This window comes from Papio anubis, chromosome 6 (assembly GCF_008728515.1).
Source record: "Papio anubis isolate 15944 chromosome 6, Panubis1.0, whole genome shotgun sequence".
Lineage (NCBI taxonomy): Eukaryota > Metazoa > Chordata > Mammalia > Primates > Cercopithecidae > Papio > Papio anubis.
In genome coordinates, this window is record NC_044981.1 from 52698203 (window position 1) to 52716720 (window position 18518).

The 18518-nt window shown below is 35.3% G+C and overlaps 1 protein-coding gene across 11 annotated transcripts in view; it reads left to right on the forward strand.

Moving 5' to 3' along the window:
* Positions 1-11668, forward strand: part of MLIP (muscular LMNA interacting protein) — a 256877-nt gene extending 245209 nt beyond the window's left edge. For all 11 annotated transcript variants that reach the window (XM_021937387.2, XM_021937382.2, XM_021937392.2 and 8 more), the window contains 2 exons: positions 2366-2419; positions 11339-11668. In XM_021937387.2, coding sequence (XP_021793079.1) covers positions 2366-2419; positions 11339-11341 — 57 coding nt within the window. In that variant the 3' untranslated portion in view covers positions 11342-11668. The remainder of the gene's footprint in view (positions 1-2365; positions 2420-11338) is intronic.
* Positions 11669-18518: the final 6850 nt, after the last annotated feature.

Genomic DNA, 18518 nt, shown 5'->3' on the forward strand with positions numbered 1-18518 from the left:
TGACTTCTCACTGCCTAAGAAAATTAAGCTCAGACTCCTCATCTGACATATAAGCTCCATTATACTGTGTCTCTTGTGTGACCTTTCATAGCTATACCAGCCACCCCTGAGATTCTCCTGGTCTCTGAATGGGACCCCCTTGACTTTAGTGCCTGGCTTTCCCCTCTGCTAAATGTCATACTCCATTCCCTTCCCCTGTCTCTCTGTCTTCCCACTTCTTTTTCCTGCATATCTTCCCATGGGCATATTGCCACATCACACTTGCTTTGAGAGCACAGTCTCTGCACACTCTCAGGCTAGATTCCAGCATGGGTGTTCCACTTACTAGTTTTGGGCCTTGAACAAGTTATCCTACCTCTCAGTGCTTTCATTTCCTCATCTGTGAAACAGGGTATTACTAGCTCACCTTACCAGGTTGTTGTGAAAACTAAACGAACAAACCATATAAAGAATTTATTATATGAGTATATAATAAATTATTATGACTAAATCCATAACTCTTCACAACACATTAATATCACATTTTTAGTCAGCTTAAGAATATTAAAAAGGCAAACCTTTTGTGATGAAAGATCATAAACAGAAGAAAGCATTCCAAAGCTAAATATAAATGATTTGAGGATTACCAATTAACTAGGATCGGTCATTTTCTGTTCTCTTTCATTGATTAGGATAATCAACACATAGTTTTTGAAATTCAAGATTAAAATAAAATGGATTAAAATTACTGAATACCTGTATTGGAAAGGAAGAATGGAATATAACAGTAGGCATCACATAATTACTCAATTGCTTTTCTAATCTCAGTTAAATGCTTTATTGGGATATTACCAAGATTTTAAAATTTCAAGATGATTCTTCTTTTCTGTTTTAGGAGATTAGGAGGTTGGACATTTGACATTGTACAAACTCCGACGATTCATATAGATATTGTACTACTTAACCTAGGTATACCAATGACTGTGCTATTTCCAGGATAAATCACTTGGGTTTGAAGTTTGAAGCAGTACCTAGAGTCTGATCCTGAGTCATACTTAGGATCTCAGGAGACTCTGAAGAACAGGAAAAAGAAGGTGCTTCCAGCTGCTTTCTGGAATGCTATTTAGATTTCTAGTTGGCTCTAGGGCCAGATCATGCTTCTATTTAAAGCAATGGTCTCAGGCAGCTAGAAGGAGTCCTGTTGCTATGATACCCAAAGGATTTTATAGTTGGGAATACAATGTAAGGGCTTGGATTTGGTGAAGCTATAACTTTAAACAAAAACTGGTTCCATTCTTGAATATCTGTTGGAAGGAAGGCAAACCTGAGGAAATGTCAGGTGGAGACCTCCTTGCCCTCCCTAGCAGCCATGGTTAGAGTCTTCCCCAGGGCAGCCTAAATTACTGGCCTCCTCCAAATTGCTCTAGGGGATTAAGAGCTGGTCTCTGTCCATAGACTTTTTGCCCCAAGCCAGACCCTGTTGAAAGTGAAAGGGGTCCAATCATTTCAACAACCCTGGTTTGCCCAGAATGATGGCAGAAATAAGAAATGTTACTGTCAAACTGGATCTGTGGTTATTCTACAGCTGGAGTTAGGATAAATGGTTAATACCAAAAAAGGGTAAAGAGATTTCATTACAAATGTTTGCTCTCCCCTTCTCTTTGTGTGTGTCTCTTAGTTTGTTTCTCTCTTTCTTGCATATCGATGACTTTCTTCTATCTTATGAAGTTTACATGTAGCTCTCAGAAGACCTATGCAGTAATAAAAATTCCCACATAAAAAAAGAACTTCTCTTCTGTTAAAAGTGTCACTATGATATAAATTACATTATAATAATATCACCTGGTGAGATTGCAATGTTTATGAAGTTCGTGTGTATTGAGATTATTAATAGTCACAATAAAGCACAATAGTTTACATTTCCAGTAAGTACTGTCTATAGATGCATCTACATTTACTGTGGGTCTGAACATGATTTGTTGCTGTTGCTTTGGAGCTTTTCAACTAGAGGCCTATATGTGAGGAGTGAAACATAAATTTAACTTTGTTTCCTCTCTGTGAAATCTGTTAGTGCATTTTGATAGTTCCTTCGTTAGATACATAATTAATGAGGGCCTATGCTATATGCTAAGCCCTGTTAGAGTTGATGTGTGACACAAAAATAAATAAGATGTGGTCTTATACTGAAAGTACTCACTTTCTGCCAAAATATCTTCCTTTGTCTTTTAGTGACAATTGAATCTTAATGTTTATACTTGGTAGAATCCACTGTTATCTGCAATAAAATATTTATGTCATTGTCAATCTATTTAAATGAAATTTTAACTTTTTTTTTTTTTTTATCACTTCTACTCCTGATCATATCCTGGGCATCTTTTCTGTGAAGCTGAGTCATCCAATGGCAGCTATTCCTGAACATGAAGCTCTTGATTCCAAAGAGGTAAATGTAAGATAGGACTGGACATCTAGTTCTCCATTTCTGTGTGATTGTAGAAATAAACCAATCTAATTTTTTAATGTTAACAAAATTGTGCTTTTATAAAAAAGGAAAGAATTGTTACTAACTGTTCCACTCTGTCGGTCAGAAGGATTTGATAGTGAAATAAGTAAATTCTTGCTGACTCTCAATGTAGAAGGTAGCACTAGAGTTCCCTGTGTGTGATAACTGGACGGACCAACAAACCAACACCTACCTCGAGTGCCTGTCTTTGTGATTCCCTTTTTGGGTTCATATGTGAAATCACTGTTGTCTTCTTTCTCTAGAGGGTAATGGATGTCCTATAATCCATATGGTGTGTTTTCAGGGTCAGACTCACACTATCTCATGATATCTCCGTTTCAGTTCATAGGAAGATGAGTGCTAGGCTTACTGAGCACCACCAACCCCACCTTCCCCAAGTGAATTTTATATATGGCATGCAGCTATTAGACAAAGGCATATCAGCTCAATCGTAGCCTCTACATTTCATGTAAATGTTTATCTATTTTAATGTTTTGAGCTGATAAGTAAAAAGTAAGTTCAAACAACTTTCTTTAAAAAAAAAAAGAGCTATACCATAGAAACAAAGGCAAAAATTCTGTAAAGACATGTTTTCTTCATGGTTTGCTTTTGTATTTATCAAGAGCAAGAATAACTGAAGGTGTTTTCTTCTTCTACATCCTCTCAGATAAAGTGGAAAATGGGAGGAAAAAAGTGATTTTAAAAAACTTGTCTCTGAGAAGGGACTGGGTGAGCTCACACATTCATTTAAAATACCCTTACAAAAGAAGTATGCTTAATTTGCAGCCTCCAAGTTTAGGAAGAAACAAGCATAACATAAAAGAGAAGTAAGAATAATAAAATTCCGCGTATAATTTGAATTTTCTTTTCCAAGCCATATTTTCCACAATTTAAGGCATATTATCTACTTTTCCTAAATTGGCATCCCTATTTCTGCAAATTTAAAAAGCTCTGTCATAATATAAGACTGATGTGGCTTTTGGCTGTAACATTAATCATTAAAATATAAAGTTGTGTTATGAATAGGTATGCATTTATATCATTGACCGCATCTCTGGTTACTTTTTAAGATAATATTGTAAAAATAGGATTATTGGTTTTATGAATATAAACATATGGAAGACTCTCAACACATGTAGCCAAATTGCTGTTCTGGAAAATTGTAGTAATTTAACCTATGAGGAGTGTGTTCTAAAAATATCTGTCTCCATGCAGTCTTGGCAGCATTGAGAATTACTATAATTCCCAATCTATTGAGAGGTTACTATATGTTACAAACAGTGTTACGCACTTTGTTTTACTTTATTTTCATAAAACATTCTTAAGTTAAGCACTATTATTATCTTTTTTAGAGATGAGGAAACTAAAGCTGCAGGAACTTAATCTATTGCCTAAAGTCAAATAGCTACAAAGTGTCTCCACAATCAGAAATTGAATCCAAATCTGACAGCCTGCAGTCTGTGCTTCTTGGGCACTCTATTATTTTCTGTCTAGTGTCTAAATTAATCTAAATTAGGATTTTTAATTTAGATAAATATATTTATCCAAATTTCTCTATTTTTAATTTATATTTCTATCTATATGATCTAATTCTTTCTCTTTTAAAATCACCTTTTAAAATACTTGCCAAATTAAAAGGGAAAGTTACTTTTTAATATTAACTTGCATGTTAAAATTCTGTATTTCTTCTGTTATTTTTGTCTTTATTTTTTATCTATTTTGTTTTTGCACTATCTTATGCATTTATTGGTATGGTGATATATTTTGTTGAGTAGTAAACTCCCTTTTTATATATTAAAGTTAATAACTTTTTGTCAAATGTGTTAGCTCTTTCAGTATGATGGTGACAAATTGTATAATAGTGAAAATTTAGAAAAATATATATGTTCAGAAATAGAAGAATGATTAAATAAATTTTGCACATTTCAGATGAATATAAAAAATAGGAAACTTGTATTTCTTTCAAATACAATAATTTTGGTTCAAGTTCACATAGGCTATATCTATACAATAAGAGTGTTTCTACACAAAAAAAGAGAAAATCAATTGGTTACTAAATTACAAAAACCGCCAGTTCGGATAACAAATTGAGAACTACTGAATGTTAGGTAATGCAAAAGACTTTGTGAGCCAAAGAGAATGGTATAGATGTAGTATTTGCATTTTTTTACACCGATTATCACAACCCTTGAGACAAAACTTAAAATTAAGATAGTGGATAAGATTGCCATAAAATGATTTTGATTCAGGTTTGGAATATATGAAAAGTGTCATTTACAGTTTGAACTTTAACTTCATGAGAGAAGACTCTCAACACATGTAGCCAAATTGCTGTTCTGGAAAATTGTAGTAATTTACCCTACGAGGAGTGTGTTCTGATAATATCTGCCTCCATGCAGTCTTGGCAGCATTGAGAATTATTATAATTCCCAATCTATTGAGAGGTTACTATGCATTACAAACAGTGTTATGCACTTTGTTTTACTTAATTTTCATAAAATATTCTTAAGTTAAGTACTATTGTTATTCTTTTTAGAGATGAGGAAGCTAAAGCTGCAGGAACTTAATCTATTGCCTAAAGTCAAATAGCTAGGATGTTTAACTTTGTGAGAAATAGTCGTAAAAAAAAAATAAATAATTAAGCAAAAGGCCATTTTGTGCTTCCAGTGTGCTGTATTTTACTTCTTAGTAATATTGGCACATTTTGGAGCAATTTAGCAACTTTTTACAACTTCTTATGATATGTGGTCAGACTTGTATTGACCCGGATATTTTCCCCAAATCTTTTCTCTGGTGTTATTTATTTACCTTCAACCACAACCAAGAAACATCAGTTTTATAAAGCAATTCTGTTCTTATGAGTATATGACCTAAAGGAATAAACCATTTCAGTTACAAACACAGTGCAAATAAAGAATTATGGAAGAGTCCTTGATGGTATCTCAGAATTTTCCCCTTGGTTTTTCTTTCATTTCCTAAAGACATTAGTTTGTCTTGCTTACTACCAGATTGTCATTTCTTGAATCAACTCAGGCTATTTGTAGATACTACCTTTTTAAAATTAACTCAGTAATTCATTTCAATACAAACAGACGTTAGATATATCTGATTTGACTTACCTATCATTTTTATAACTCATCATTTCTAAAGTTCATTTAAAAGGAACGAACTCAAAAAACAAACAAACAAACAAACAAAAAACCAATTCCACTTATCATCTAGCTCAGTGGTTCTCAACCCGGGCTGAACGTTACAATCACCTGTAATTGACTTTTGAAACACACCAATGACAAATATACTTCCTTGTCATATGACAGGGATCCACTCCAGACAAATTAATAAATCAAGAAACTTTACAGGTGAAAAAGGTATTGGTATGTTTTAAAATCTCTTCAGATTATTCAAATATGCACCAAAGGTTGAGATCTTCAAATTATAGCTCCTTCATTGGCAGTCTAGGAAGGCCAATCAAATAAATCAGTCATTCAACCCTGAAAACACAAAATAGAAAGTAAAAGTAGGAGGATCATGAAAGAATATGTTCCAGTGAATGATTTCAATTACTGAAAACTTGGGTGACAACAAATTCCTGTCCAATGGCTTAAAGGAATAACATGTGCCTTAATTTGTGGTAGATTAATTTTGAGAGATCTGTTCTATGTTGAGATTCACTGTAATTTCATTAGCAAAATTTAATACTTTATTTTTGTTTGCCTTCACATTCCATACAAGGTTTGGAAATTGCTTAGGATGGGGCTGGCATAGTATTTGGTGCAAGCTGAGTCTGGAGGCTTAGTGCATTCCAAACAGTGTTTTATTTGTACTTTATCTAACACTTAAAATACATGGTCACTGATGAACCTCCATACAAGCAGATGAGATCTGTAAATAATTGATTTGACCATTGTATCATCTAACTGATTTTCAAAGAAGAATACTTTCAGAGATTTTTACTGTTCACACCAGTGCGGTAATTTCTAAGTAAGTGAATATTTAACACCATACAGGCAGAACATACTCGTTGACTAAGATAAATGATTTCTGAGTTGAGTTACTTAGGAGAAAATTAAATTCTAGTAGTGATAATATTTTTTTATTGTATTTCTCATCTTGTGAGTTCAGCAACTCTTTTATCCACAACAACTCCATAACCTGCTTCTCCTTCTGCAGACTTACTTGTGAATGTCATACTGCAGAAGAAGATATAAACAGACTGCCCCTCTTTGTATTACCTGCTACACACAGCCCTATGACTCCTGCATTTTATTTTCAAATTGAAGATCAATTGATTTCCCAAAACATGATTAGATTCATTTGGTTCTGACCTTTCAGGTTCATTTGTTATTAACACAACTTAAGAGCTAATCATTCACTAGCTGCTCATAAAACACATACTAGGCAAATTCTTGTCTTTTCTTATTCCTTCTCTTTGCAGATTTTTGATAAACATTTAAGGGTTTACAAGATAACAATTCTGTTAGCGAGGTGACTATCACTCATTTGCCACTTTGGTGGTATATAAGCTTTCTGAGTTTATTTTATTTTGAATTTCAGAACCTCCACTGATGTCTAAGGTTCTAATAGTATAAAGCAGCCATGCCATTCCTCTGACTTTATTCTCCGGGTGGGAACATAGAAAAGAGAAAATAAATTACTTGCCCGTGGAAGCCACTCTCATTTTCTGGTTTGATTTAAGGGTAAAAATAAAATTATCAAGAGAAAAAGGCCCACTCTCTTCTTTTCAGGCAATTTTCCAAAACATTATTTCTCAAAATGAAGCTTTGATACATCTTGGATTGCTGAGAGTTGAAGGTTGTAATCTCAGGCAAGAATTTGGAATCTGGATATTATTACCAGTATAATAATGATTAAAAGAAGATTCCTATGCATTGATACACAAATGGCTACAGGGCCAGGGTAACTTTGTCTTATAAAAATAAAGACACCTGATACAGGTACCTGAGTAGATAACCACCTTTCCCAGGCATCAGGTGGTCAGGGAAATAATAAAGGAAAGGATATTCCTATATCCAGATTTGGTAGCAATGGATCCATCAAAATGATTTTCTTGTGTTGTAAGCCTCCAACCTGTGTTGAGGAAATGTAATTTAAAAACAAAACAAAACCTTTCTTCTAACCCAGAAGTTCCCTTCACAAGGGTAGTAGAGAAATAAAACCCTTTTTGTTATTGAATAAACATTGAACCAGAATGTGATGTGCATCATAGGCAATCTGCTAAGAGATTGCAGACAAGAAGAAATCTCAGACTTCATATCACCAAGGAGATAGACCCCATTACATACATATTCTCAAGATCAACAATAGTTAAGTGGGTCCTCAAGTAAGAAAAAATGAAAGCATCATTAATTATACATAGTTCATCCTAAATTCACCTGAAATTTGGGATGAGAATCTGTGTCGGGCTTTACACAAGGCAAAGTAAACTTCGCATATCTTTACGACATGGGGTCGTTTTATAACTTCGATCCGGGCTTGAGCTAAAGTTAGAGTCTTACCCTCCCTGGAAACTGGCAGATAGGGATGCTATCTTTCTTGGCTGTTTACATTTAAAGGAGATGGTTCTCAAGTCCTTGAAAGAAACTTTTCAGGGCCTGACAAAGGGCCCACCTGTTTTCAAAAGAACTTATATACATTTCAAAGAGAGGAGAAAGTACTTACAATGATGAGTTTTCTAAAGTAAATGCTTTAAGAAAAAGAAGGGAGAGGAAATCTCTCCCGTTATGCTCAGTAGCAAGAATTAAGCCTTTCTTTTTGAATTTCCAATTGTTCTTACACTTGGTTGGCATGAACCAGAATTAAAATCAGGGAGAGTCTGGCTCTGAAGTAGCCAATAAAAAGAAACAGCTCTCATTTATTTTTCATTTCTAGAAACTCAGTTAAATCTACTATAGAAGTGGGTGTTTGACAATTTTGGGGTCTCTCCTTCAAAGTCATCTCAATAGATTCAAATTAGGTTTGATACTGTAGTGAGTCATTGTCAAGTTGAGGACCTACGACTCCTCTGTGTGGTGGCTTGGGAAGACTATTTCTAGTTTCCAAGAGAAACAAACAAAACAATAAGGTCAGGGTTAATAATTATTTGGAACTCACATCATCCAGACGTCACATGGTTTTGACCCCAGATTCAACATTGTACTCTCTAGAATCCATTGTACCTGCATCCTTTATCTATGAGGTTGCCTTTAGAGGACCTTAATTACTGAACGTTTTATACCTTCTGGCTTATGGATAATAAACTCTGATACCAGATTTTGTCTTTTTTTCACCAAAGTCAATAGTTACATAATGCACAAAACATTTGAAATCTTTCAGGAAAGAAAATGAACATGCAGCATTTAATCATATTATGATACACATTTCTTGGAAATGGCTTTTCGTTCTCAATACATGCATCCTGATTTCATATTCACAAGAACACATATGTAGGTTATTTTGTTTTCATTTTGCAGTAAAGAATATGCATATTTGGTTTTGCTTTTAATGGGAATGAAAAACCAACTCACACAGCACATTCCTTTAAAAAATGCTTTCTGTAACATTGGCTTAATGTTTCACAAGAATATATTACTTATTACCCACAGTTAACTCTGAATTTAAAAAAAAAACAAACAAGATTTTGAGTTTGACTGTGTTCCAGGATTATGACTTCCAAAGCATCTTAAGTTCTTTCTTACTTATATTTTCTTATATCCAAAATAAGTGTGTTGTTTCATTGGCAATATAATAAAATACTGAGCCTTAACTGCCAGGGTGCTAGTTTGAAAATAGAATTGATGTATTTGTTGATGATTCTCACTTTTCTTACATGTCCACCTTTGTTATTCCCAAGTTTTTTTTTTTTTTTTTTTTAACTCTTATACTGAGATTGGAAAAAAAAAGAAAAGCAAAAAAACAAAACAAACAAACAAAAAACACCATGTAAAAACTTCACAAAGTGTCTAAAATGATGGCTGTAGCTGTCATAGCATAGTACATCTTTTCCAACTGACTGCTAAATTGTGGGGCCAAACATTTATTTGATGTGCTGGTGGGTTCAGAAAGAGCTGAGACATAGTGCTAAACTTGCCAGCATGGTGTCAGAAGATGATCTGCCTATGGTGCTTCAATCTGATTTAATGATTCCTATTATAATAAAATTTTATATTCGAGAGGGAACTTAGAAGGCATTTATTCCAATATTTTATTTAATGTTATAATCCCATCTACGTAATATATGCTCATATATCTTCTATCGAACCTCTCCTGGTAACAGAGTTCACCATTTCACAAGCCAGACTCAGTGTATGTTTTAGTTTGACTAAGACAAACTAAGTAATGGCTATGTGAACAACAAAAGCAAATAGAAAGCATGAAATAAACTGGGGCTTAATTTGGAGCACTATGACCTTGGGTGTGATATTGAATCTTTCTGAGCTTCAATTTTATTCTTTGTAAAATGGAATCTAATGATTGTGAAGATCTGCCTAAATGTATGTAAAGTGCTTAGCATATAAAATACATGGCACTTAAAAAGTATTAGCCAAATGATGATAATTTCCTTAAACCTCTTGTAAAATTAACTACTACTAAATGCTGGTATTTTAAGAAAAATTATGTTGGTGCTTTCAGAAAAAGCAAAATAATGGTAATTTTTATTTGTTAGAAATATGAATGAGGAGATGTACTTGAATCATTTCCTCCCTTCATTCTAGGGCTTCAGAGAATTTTAGATGATGAAAGCTACAGTTTACTTCTTACTTTTTTGCCTGTTGACTTTCTATGGCCAGAACAAACCAGAGCAGTCATGAGCCACCCGCTTTGTTAGTGCTTTTTATCTGTCTCCTTCTTCTAGTCTAAAATGTACTTTCTCCTAATAATGCAGATTGTAACCACGTTTCACAATCCTGTTTAGCTGCTTGGCCAAGACATACGCTTGCACATAGGAGCCAACTCTAAGTCACCACTGCTTCTTCACCTCATGATCTGGCTGAGGGCAAAGCACAGACAGTTGCCTGTAGAAAGGCTCCCATATTAGTCATGAGTTGGAACCTGGAAATAGAAAGTTCTGGTCAGTTCCTCCATTGGTGTTATTCCATCACATTGTTCTATCAGTTATGTCTTAGAACTAAATTTCTCTTCTTGCTTCATCTCTAATGCTTTCTTTTATGCTTTCTTTTGTATAATCTGCCTTCACAATTGCCAGTAGCCATCTTCCACTCAATTAGGTCTATCTTATCTGTTCCAGACGGTCCAAACCTATCACATAGGAACAGAGAGATTGAATGGGTAAAGAAATTATTGGAATCACTCCTCTACCACATAGCAAAATTGTAAGATCAAGCAAATCAATATGTGAAAAAAAGCAAGAGGTTATTTGGTCTTGGTCTTTTGTAATTTTCCCTTTTGCAAAAGCTGGGACTTAATTCAATCCCTATTCACTTAACCTCCTTGTTAGATGATGCATTTTAGGGAATGATGCAGTCAATGCTAAAGTGAAGTTAGGTCATCAGTCAAGTAATGGAAGGGTGAGGGTGTGGGTGAGATATAGCAGTGCTGTTTCTTAAGGCAGCCCCAGCCCCTCAAAACCATCATGGTACTTTGTAGGAGGCCGGAACTGCTCTGCTGAACTGTCAAGAGATTGGAGTCTGATATAAAGGTACAGCTGTGTGTCTTTATTATGCCATTAATAGTGAAACAAGGAAGGATCTACTTAAGGAATAAAAATAAGCTTTTCCTATTGTAATATAAACTATGTTTTTTGTAGGAGATGCTATGACCAAATATTAATGTATAATTTTCAGGTGTATTTTTTAACATTTATTCATCTTAACCTGACTACTGTATTCTCTTATTTTACAGTAATGAAGTTGGAGCAGAGGCTGAAAACACAGGCTGCTGAAGTTTTTTGGAATGCTGGTGCTAACCACTTGCTAGATTTAACTTTTTTTTTCCCCCCAGAATTAGTGCTCCCTTTATGAGCTGCAGTGCAGCAGAACCAAAAAAAAAGTTTGCTGCAGTTATATAGCATTACAGTGCTCTGCTAACAGCCAGCATAGGAGAGATTTACTTACAGCTTTTTGCACCACTGTTCAAGCCTTTAATGCCTTCTACTTAATATTAAGCTGACAGCAATACTAACGTGCCCCTATATTTAGCAGCCAAATAAAGAAGAATCATGGGTAAATAGGAGAATGGCTGTGACTATTTTTCAATACGTATTTTATTTAATGCATACATTACTAACTGCGTCAGGTTTTTATTCCCCTTTTTCTTAACTTTTTTACATGAAAATAATCACAACTTTTAAAGTAACTAATTAGCTTTCAGAAGATGCTGATATTCAGAGGTTCACTGGTGAGATCTTGAACATGAGATAGTTGGTATTTTGTATGACACACATTAGTTTCCTGTTCTGTTGGGGTTCGGTGCTGCTGGGACAGACTGTGTGCCAAAAGCAGCCCAGTTCTGATGAACATCATGTTACTGGAGTGCCTAGGATACCATTGTCTCTCTGCCTGTCACCACATGATTCTTGTGAAGACTACTTTAGAGTTGGTTTGTATAAAAAATTCTGAGAGCAGCAGAGACCATAGAGCAAACCCATACTTGATGACAGTCCTGAGAGTCCCCTAGAGGCACACCGTGTGTCCATCATGTTGGCCATCTTCTATTTATTTCCTAGTTGTCATCCCCAGCAGTCTGTCTTAGCGCCTCTGAGTGATTTCCTTCTGCTCATCTGGGAAGCCCAAGATAACACACATTAAGAAAGAACAGCAGTCTGGACAGTGAGCCCCTGATGGTAAAGAAGTCTTGGGAAAACCTGCTTCATTCACTCTGCACATTGTCCATGTTCTTGGTGGAGCCAGCTGTGAGCTACGGTGTCCCTAAACCAAGCTTCCTCACCCAATCCCATCACCCAAACCCAAGAAGGGAGAGTGACCTATAGAGGAGCAACTACGCTCCTTCATTCTCCAATAGCCATTTTAGAATGTTCCACTTTCAGCTATTATTTGACAACTGGAAATATAAACTTCTCAGTGTCTCCTTTGTTGGTGTTAGAGAAGCAAAGGAGACTCAATAAAGTCATCTGCTCATCTCTCCTTACCCCAGCAGAAACCATTTCTCCATTAACCTGCTAAATTGTGTGAAGCATCACTTTAGATTACTAATAATGATCTCTAACATTCACTGTGCTCTTATTATGAGCAATGCACCACACCAAGGGCTTTACATGAATTTAATTTAACCTCCACAATGGACCTGTGAGGTTGGTAATATTATTATCCATATTTTATTTTTGTGAGAACAGCCTCCTCCAAGTGGTTAAATTAAGCTAATAAGTGGCAGCAGCAGAATTCAAGTCCAAGTAATCTGATTCTAAGATGAAGCCATTTACTTAATCATTTGTGTAGTCATTTATACCATCATTTTTGGATCTCCAGTGTAAAAGGGTGACATGATTACACTCCTCAGCTCATGGCAGATTTCGATCATAAATTTGGGCAAGCCTCCCCTTATGTATGCTTGTTGATTAATGATCATCATTTATAATAATTTCCATCTTCCCTTCCCTGCTGTAGGCACATATCAGGGAACCAGCCCCCAATATTTCAATGTAGGTTCTTTTCTATTTTCCCCAACTGTCAGCTGGTCTGAGAAATAAAGAGAAAGAGCACAAAAGAAAGAAATTTTACAGCTGGGTCTCCCGAGGTGACATCATGTGTCAGCAGGTTCTGTGATGCCCCTGAGCCTCAAAACCAGGAAGTTTTTATTAGTGATTTTCAAAGGGGAGGGAGTGTATGAATAGGGTGTGGGTCACAGAAATCACATGCTTCAAAGGCAATCAAATATTACAAGGCAAATGGGAGCAGAGCAAGATCACAAGGCCAGGATGAAATTAGAATTACTAATGAGGTTCCATGTCCCACTGTGCATGCATTGTCATTGATAAACACCTTAACAGGAAACAGGGTCCAAGAGCAGAGAACTGGTCTGACTAGAATTCAGGCTGGAATTTCCTAATCCTAGCAAGCTGCAGGGGACCAGGGCGTATTTTATCACTTATCTTCAACTACATAAGACAGACACTCCCAGAGCGGCCATTTTAGAGGCCTCCCCCTGGGAATGCATTCTTTTCCCAGGGCTATTCCTTGCTGAGAAAAAGAATTCAGTGATATTTCTCCTATTCGCTTTTACAAGAAAAGAAATATGACTCTGTTCTTCTGCCCGGCCACACAGGCAGTCAGACTTTATGGTTATCTCCCTTGTTCCCTGAAAATCGCTGTTATCCTATTCTTTTCAAGGTGCCCAAATTTCATATTGTTCAAACACACATGCTTTACAAACAATTTGTGCAGATAACGCAATCATCACAGGGTCCTGAGGTGACATACATCCTCAGCTTACAAAGATGACAGGATTAAGAGATCAAAGTAAAGACAGGCATAGGAAATTATAAGAGTATTGACTGTGGAAGTGATAAATGTCCATGAAATCTTCACAATTTATGTTCCGAGATTGCAGTAAAGACAGGTGTAAGAAATTATAAAAGTATTAATTTAGGGTACTAATAAATGTCCATGAAATCTTCACAGTTTATATTCTTCTGCCATGGCTTCAGCTGGTCCCTCCATTTGGGTTCCCTGACTTCCCACAACAGGCACACATTCTTATTTATTTAATGTATATCTTTTGCTCATATATGTTTTGAAGATGTACACTGTTTTGTCTGCATACATACTTAATAAATGTAAATGGTAATGTTTATATTCTGTTTTTTTTTCCACTCAGCTCTGTTTTTAAAGCTTTATACACATTGCTCTATAGACATATATTATATTGTGTTCTCACAACTGCGTGGTGGAGTCTCATCACATTTTACTTATCTACCTGCCCAGGCTTGGTCTCTCAGGTTGCTTTCCTGTACCAACTGTTGTGATGCACATTCTTGCATGTGGCCCCTTGTGGAGCTTTGTGAGAATTTCTCTGGAATATATACAAAAGACTAGAATTGTTTAATTCTAAAGTTCCCATGTACTTAATTTGATGAACTCCTTTCAGATTGCTTTCTAGAATAACTGCACCAATTTTTATTCCCATCAGCAATGCATTAGGTCTCTTATATCCCCAAGTATCTCTCCACCTTTGAAGATCTGAGCTTTGAAACATTAGGCTTCAATGTCATCGGAGGCAACTTTTAAAATGGGAAGGTTGCCTGATGTGGTGTCCTATTCATCCTATATTTTCTAATTCTCTAAGACTTTTATACTCTTTAACTCATAGCAATTTTCAGTCAAGTATTATTATATTCATTTCATTTGTCAACCTAAATAACAGAGAGAGGTCCCTAAAAGAAAAAGAAATTTATTTGGGAATAGAGTATTGCAATGGGTATATATATGCTATAGTAAACCATTTGCATGCATATTAAGGGAGGTAAAGGACAACAAAGATTTTGAAATGAAAAAATGAGGAGAATTACATGATAATTTTGAAATAATTATCCTTAGCTACAAATATCAGTAACAACGGTGACACTAGTTCAAGGTTGGATAGGCAGTTGCTGTCCTTGTAGAAATATTTTTTTTTGTATAAGGTTTCCATGGCTTTTTCACAAGATTGTGATTTTGTATAGTTTTCTGTAATAGCTTTTATCAGGCATAGTAGCAGGAGAACCCTCTCTTCATGGCCATTTCTGGCTCTGTCAGATTTTTGTTTTTAATTGTTTGAGGCTCCATTTTGATTCTGAAACTTTTACATGTTGCTGAAACATTTGAGCCCAACAGGTTATTTGACTGAGGTCACCAAATTAATAAATGACAAACCTAGAACAAGGTCTTTTGATTTACCTACTCTGTTATTTCTACAAATTGCTGCATCTGAACATCATGGTCTAATTTATTTGCTCAGTTTCTCAGTAAAGAACAGAGTTTTATGTTGATTGTGTAGAGAACATGGAACATGAATTAGTGATTTTTCAGGTTGGTGAGCAGTGCATTCAGTGCACTAAGGAGGCACTTGGGGGCACTATGTATGTTTCTGAAGAGGAAGGAGATGAGGACAGATGATGTGGAATTGCCAGGTACTGAGACTGAATCTTTATTTGGGTTCTCCCAGAAGTGAACTCTAAGGCAAGGATTTAGTATAAGTAGTTTATTTGGGAGATGATCATCAGAAACACTGATAAGGAAGTGAGGAAGTAAGCTAGGGAAGCCAGTTATTACATTGGGCAACTACTGTAGCTTATTTCCGCTAAGAAATTTGAGGACACAAGGCTGAACAGTCCTCAGACTTCATTCAATTTAGAGGAAAGGAAACTGGAGTAGTAATTCTAAAGCCTGACTATTAACCTTTTCGTGACTATGGCTGTGACTTCCTTCTTTATAGAGCTTTTGTTTTTTTCGGACTTTTTATTACACATCACCAGTGGGACCCATTCTTTTCTTGTGAAATTTTAATTTGGTGAAAATGGAAGGTCTTTTGAATATTGTTCTTCCTAGTCTCTGAAGTAAAGTGCAGAAACAAAGAGATAACTGAAAGCTTAAGTAACAAGGGAATATTCTCAGAATTTATCTATTGGGCAAGCAGAAAAATCTGCAATTAGGACAGGGAACAAAAATTCTACTTTAACTAGACTGCTGCAGATTTCTACATGTGAATCAATTAGAAATTAAATCAACGGTGTGAGATGATAACTTGATTTATAAGAAAAGATTGTTTTGCTTAGAGTAAATTCAGAGGTCTTAGAATAATCAACTAGTAGTTAGAAAATATTTCTGGATTTGTTTAAAATATATAGTACATTTGGGGGAAATTTCATATTTTCCTGTGGTAGGTTGTAAAATTAAATGTTATATTCCCTTCATACTTTAAAATGTATTATTTTCAATTTATCTGACTAGAAATAGGTTTTTCTCTTCATTTTATAGTTTAATAAAAAGGCTTTCATTTCTTATAAAAGTTTTCTAACAGATGTATATGCAATTGCTCAACATCACTTAAGCACCTGAGTCCATATTTTCCTTAATTGGAAACTCTGGGGATAAATTCGAAAAATAAACCCACACAACAGGCAGAGGAAGACTCATAAATGCTAAAAAAAGAGAAGGAAAATAAAAAAGACAAATTTTTTCAGGGGGCTATAGATTGTGATTTAAAAACACTGAAGAGAATATCTAAATTAAAACAATGGAAAACTCAATTAAAAAATAAGTTTAGCCAAGAATATGTTCTGTGGAAGTACTAAGAGAGAGGCAAAAGGTTCTGATAATAATGTGAATAGAACTGGATAATATTTCTCACAGGCTTAAAAGCCTTTTCAACTTTGAGCTGAGTTAAGTCACTTAAGGGAGTAGAAATTCTAGAGATTTTGTCAACTCTGCTTTTGAGTCACAGTTCAGTCTTTTTGTTTTTCTTTTTAAATCAATACTAGTTTAGTTAAAAATAGCAGAAGTTGTGGAGAAATTAAAGTTAGCAGCTTACTTCTCTTTTCCAATGAACAGATAAAGTTTGTAAAACCTTTTACTTAAGTCATTTAAGATTAGAGAAAGAAGTAGATTTTGAAGAATGTGTAGTAGGCCAGGTTCTGAACTTTTAAGAAATGGTGCTCAGTTAATATTAGGTAGGTTCAACAGAATTTAGAAAAGTATACCAACAATGACTGAAGCTTGCATTCGTTATTCTATACTAAGGCAGTAATCTTAGAGAGAAAATTCTATTTTTCAAAATTTGTTTTTGCACACAACTAATAATATTTCCATAAAAGGGAGCAAACAAAAATGTATACCTTCTTCTAAGTTTCCAGTCCTATCACTGCTCACAGATTTTGCTTGCATTATTGTCTCAGGAGTAATAATAAGGGAGATTAAATGTTAAAGTTAAGATGTGGCAGAATTGGATTGGAATTTTGGTCTTTTTTGCTCCAAAGGTCTTTTTTCTCTGCAAGTGTTTTTCCATTTTTTCTTCTGCCACGAGTCAAACATTTAACACTCCCTTGGAAATCACATTCCCTTCTCTAAGGGTACATCAGTAAGAGCTATGAATGGAGATTATGACAGGTGGGAGCCTCTTTACCAGCTCGGGCTGCAAATAGCTTCAAGTCTGATTTTTCAGATTAATGGTTCAAGTTTCCACTTGCCCAACAAGCAGGAAATCTGAATAACTACATTTGGATATTGTCCTCTGAATCCCCTTGCCCAAGCCTCCTTTATGCAAGACGAAACTCCTTTTGGGGAACTAGGCTCCACTTCTCTCAGACAATCTTGATGGGCACCACACTACTCAAGCAATTCTTTCTAAATTAACAAAATCTGCTTTAAGGAGACTGTTTCTTGAACTATGGACATAGTTCTGTATTTTTGATTTCTCTTTTCAAACTTCTGCCTTACTTGACACTCCATCACAACTGAAGAGGATTTAGAGATTACATCCATTTCAGTGGCATGCCAGCTGCTCTTCCCCTCTTCTTCTGTAAGTGCTAGTGCTTTACCACTCTAATATTGAAAACTTCTGTTATATCACCCTATTCCCTGAAGAATCGAGAAAACCTAGTGTGATTTGTTCACCACTTCAGAATACACTTGCTAAATCATTCTCAATAGTAGCATGTAGAATACTGCCTCTAGTTAAGACTGGCTTAACACATCCCTAAATTCAACGTCCTCTCCAAGATTTCTGTGAATTCCCAAATATTATATTTTTCTTAACATTCTCCAGAGCAAATTTCTAGCTTCTATGGAACATTTATGTCCTACTTCGTATCATGCTGAAACACTCTTAGCACGCCCAAAGTGTGGATCACATTCCCTTTACTTGAGAATCCCTACCTACAAGTCCCTTCCACCAAGGTATAAGCTAGACTTTTGCTGGAGATTTGTGAGCTATGGTGATAACTGAGAGATGAAGACTTATTACATGGTAACAAATGACAGACTATTTAAATTGGATTTTAGACTTCCTAGTTCTTAAAAAGGAATGAGTCATTTATGACAAATTGGCATCTTCCATATCCACCTTGTTGTTTGGAGTCCTTCTCTCATCT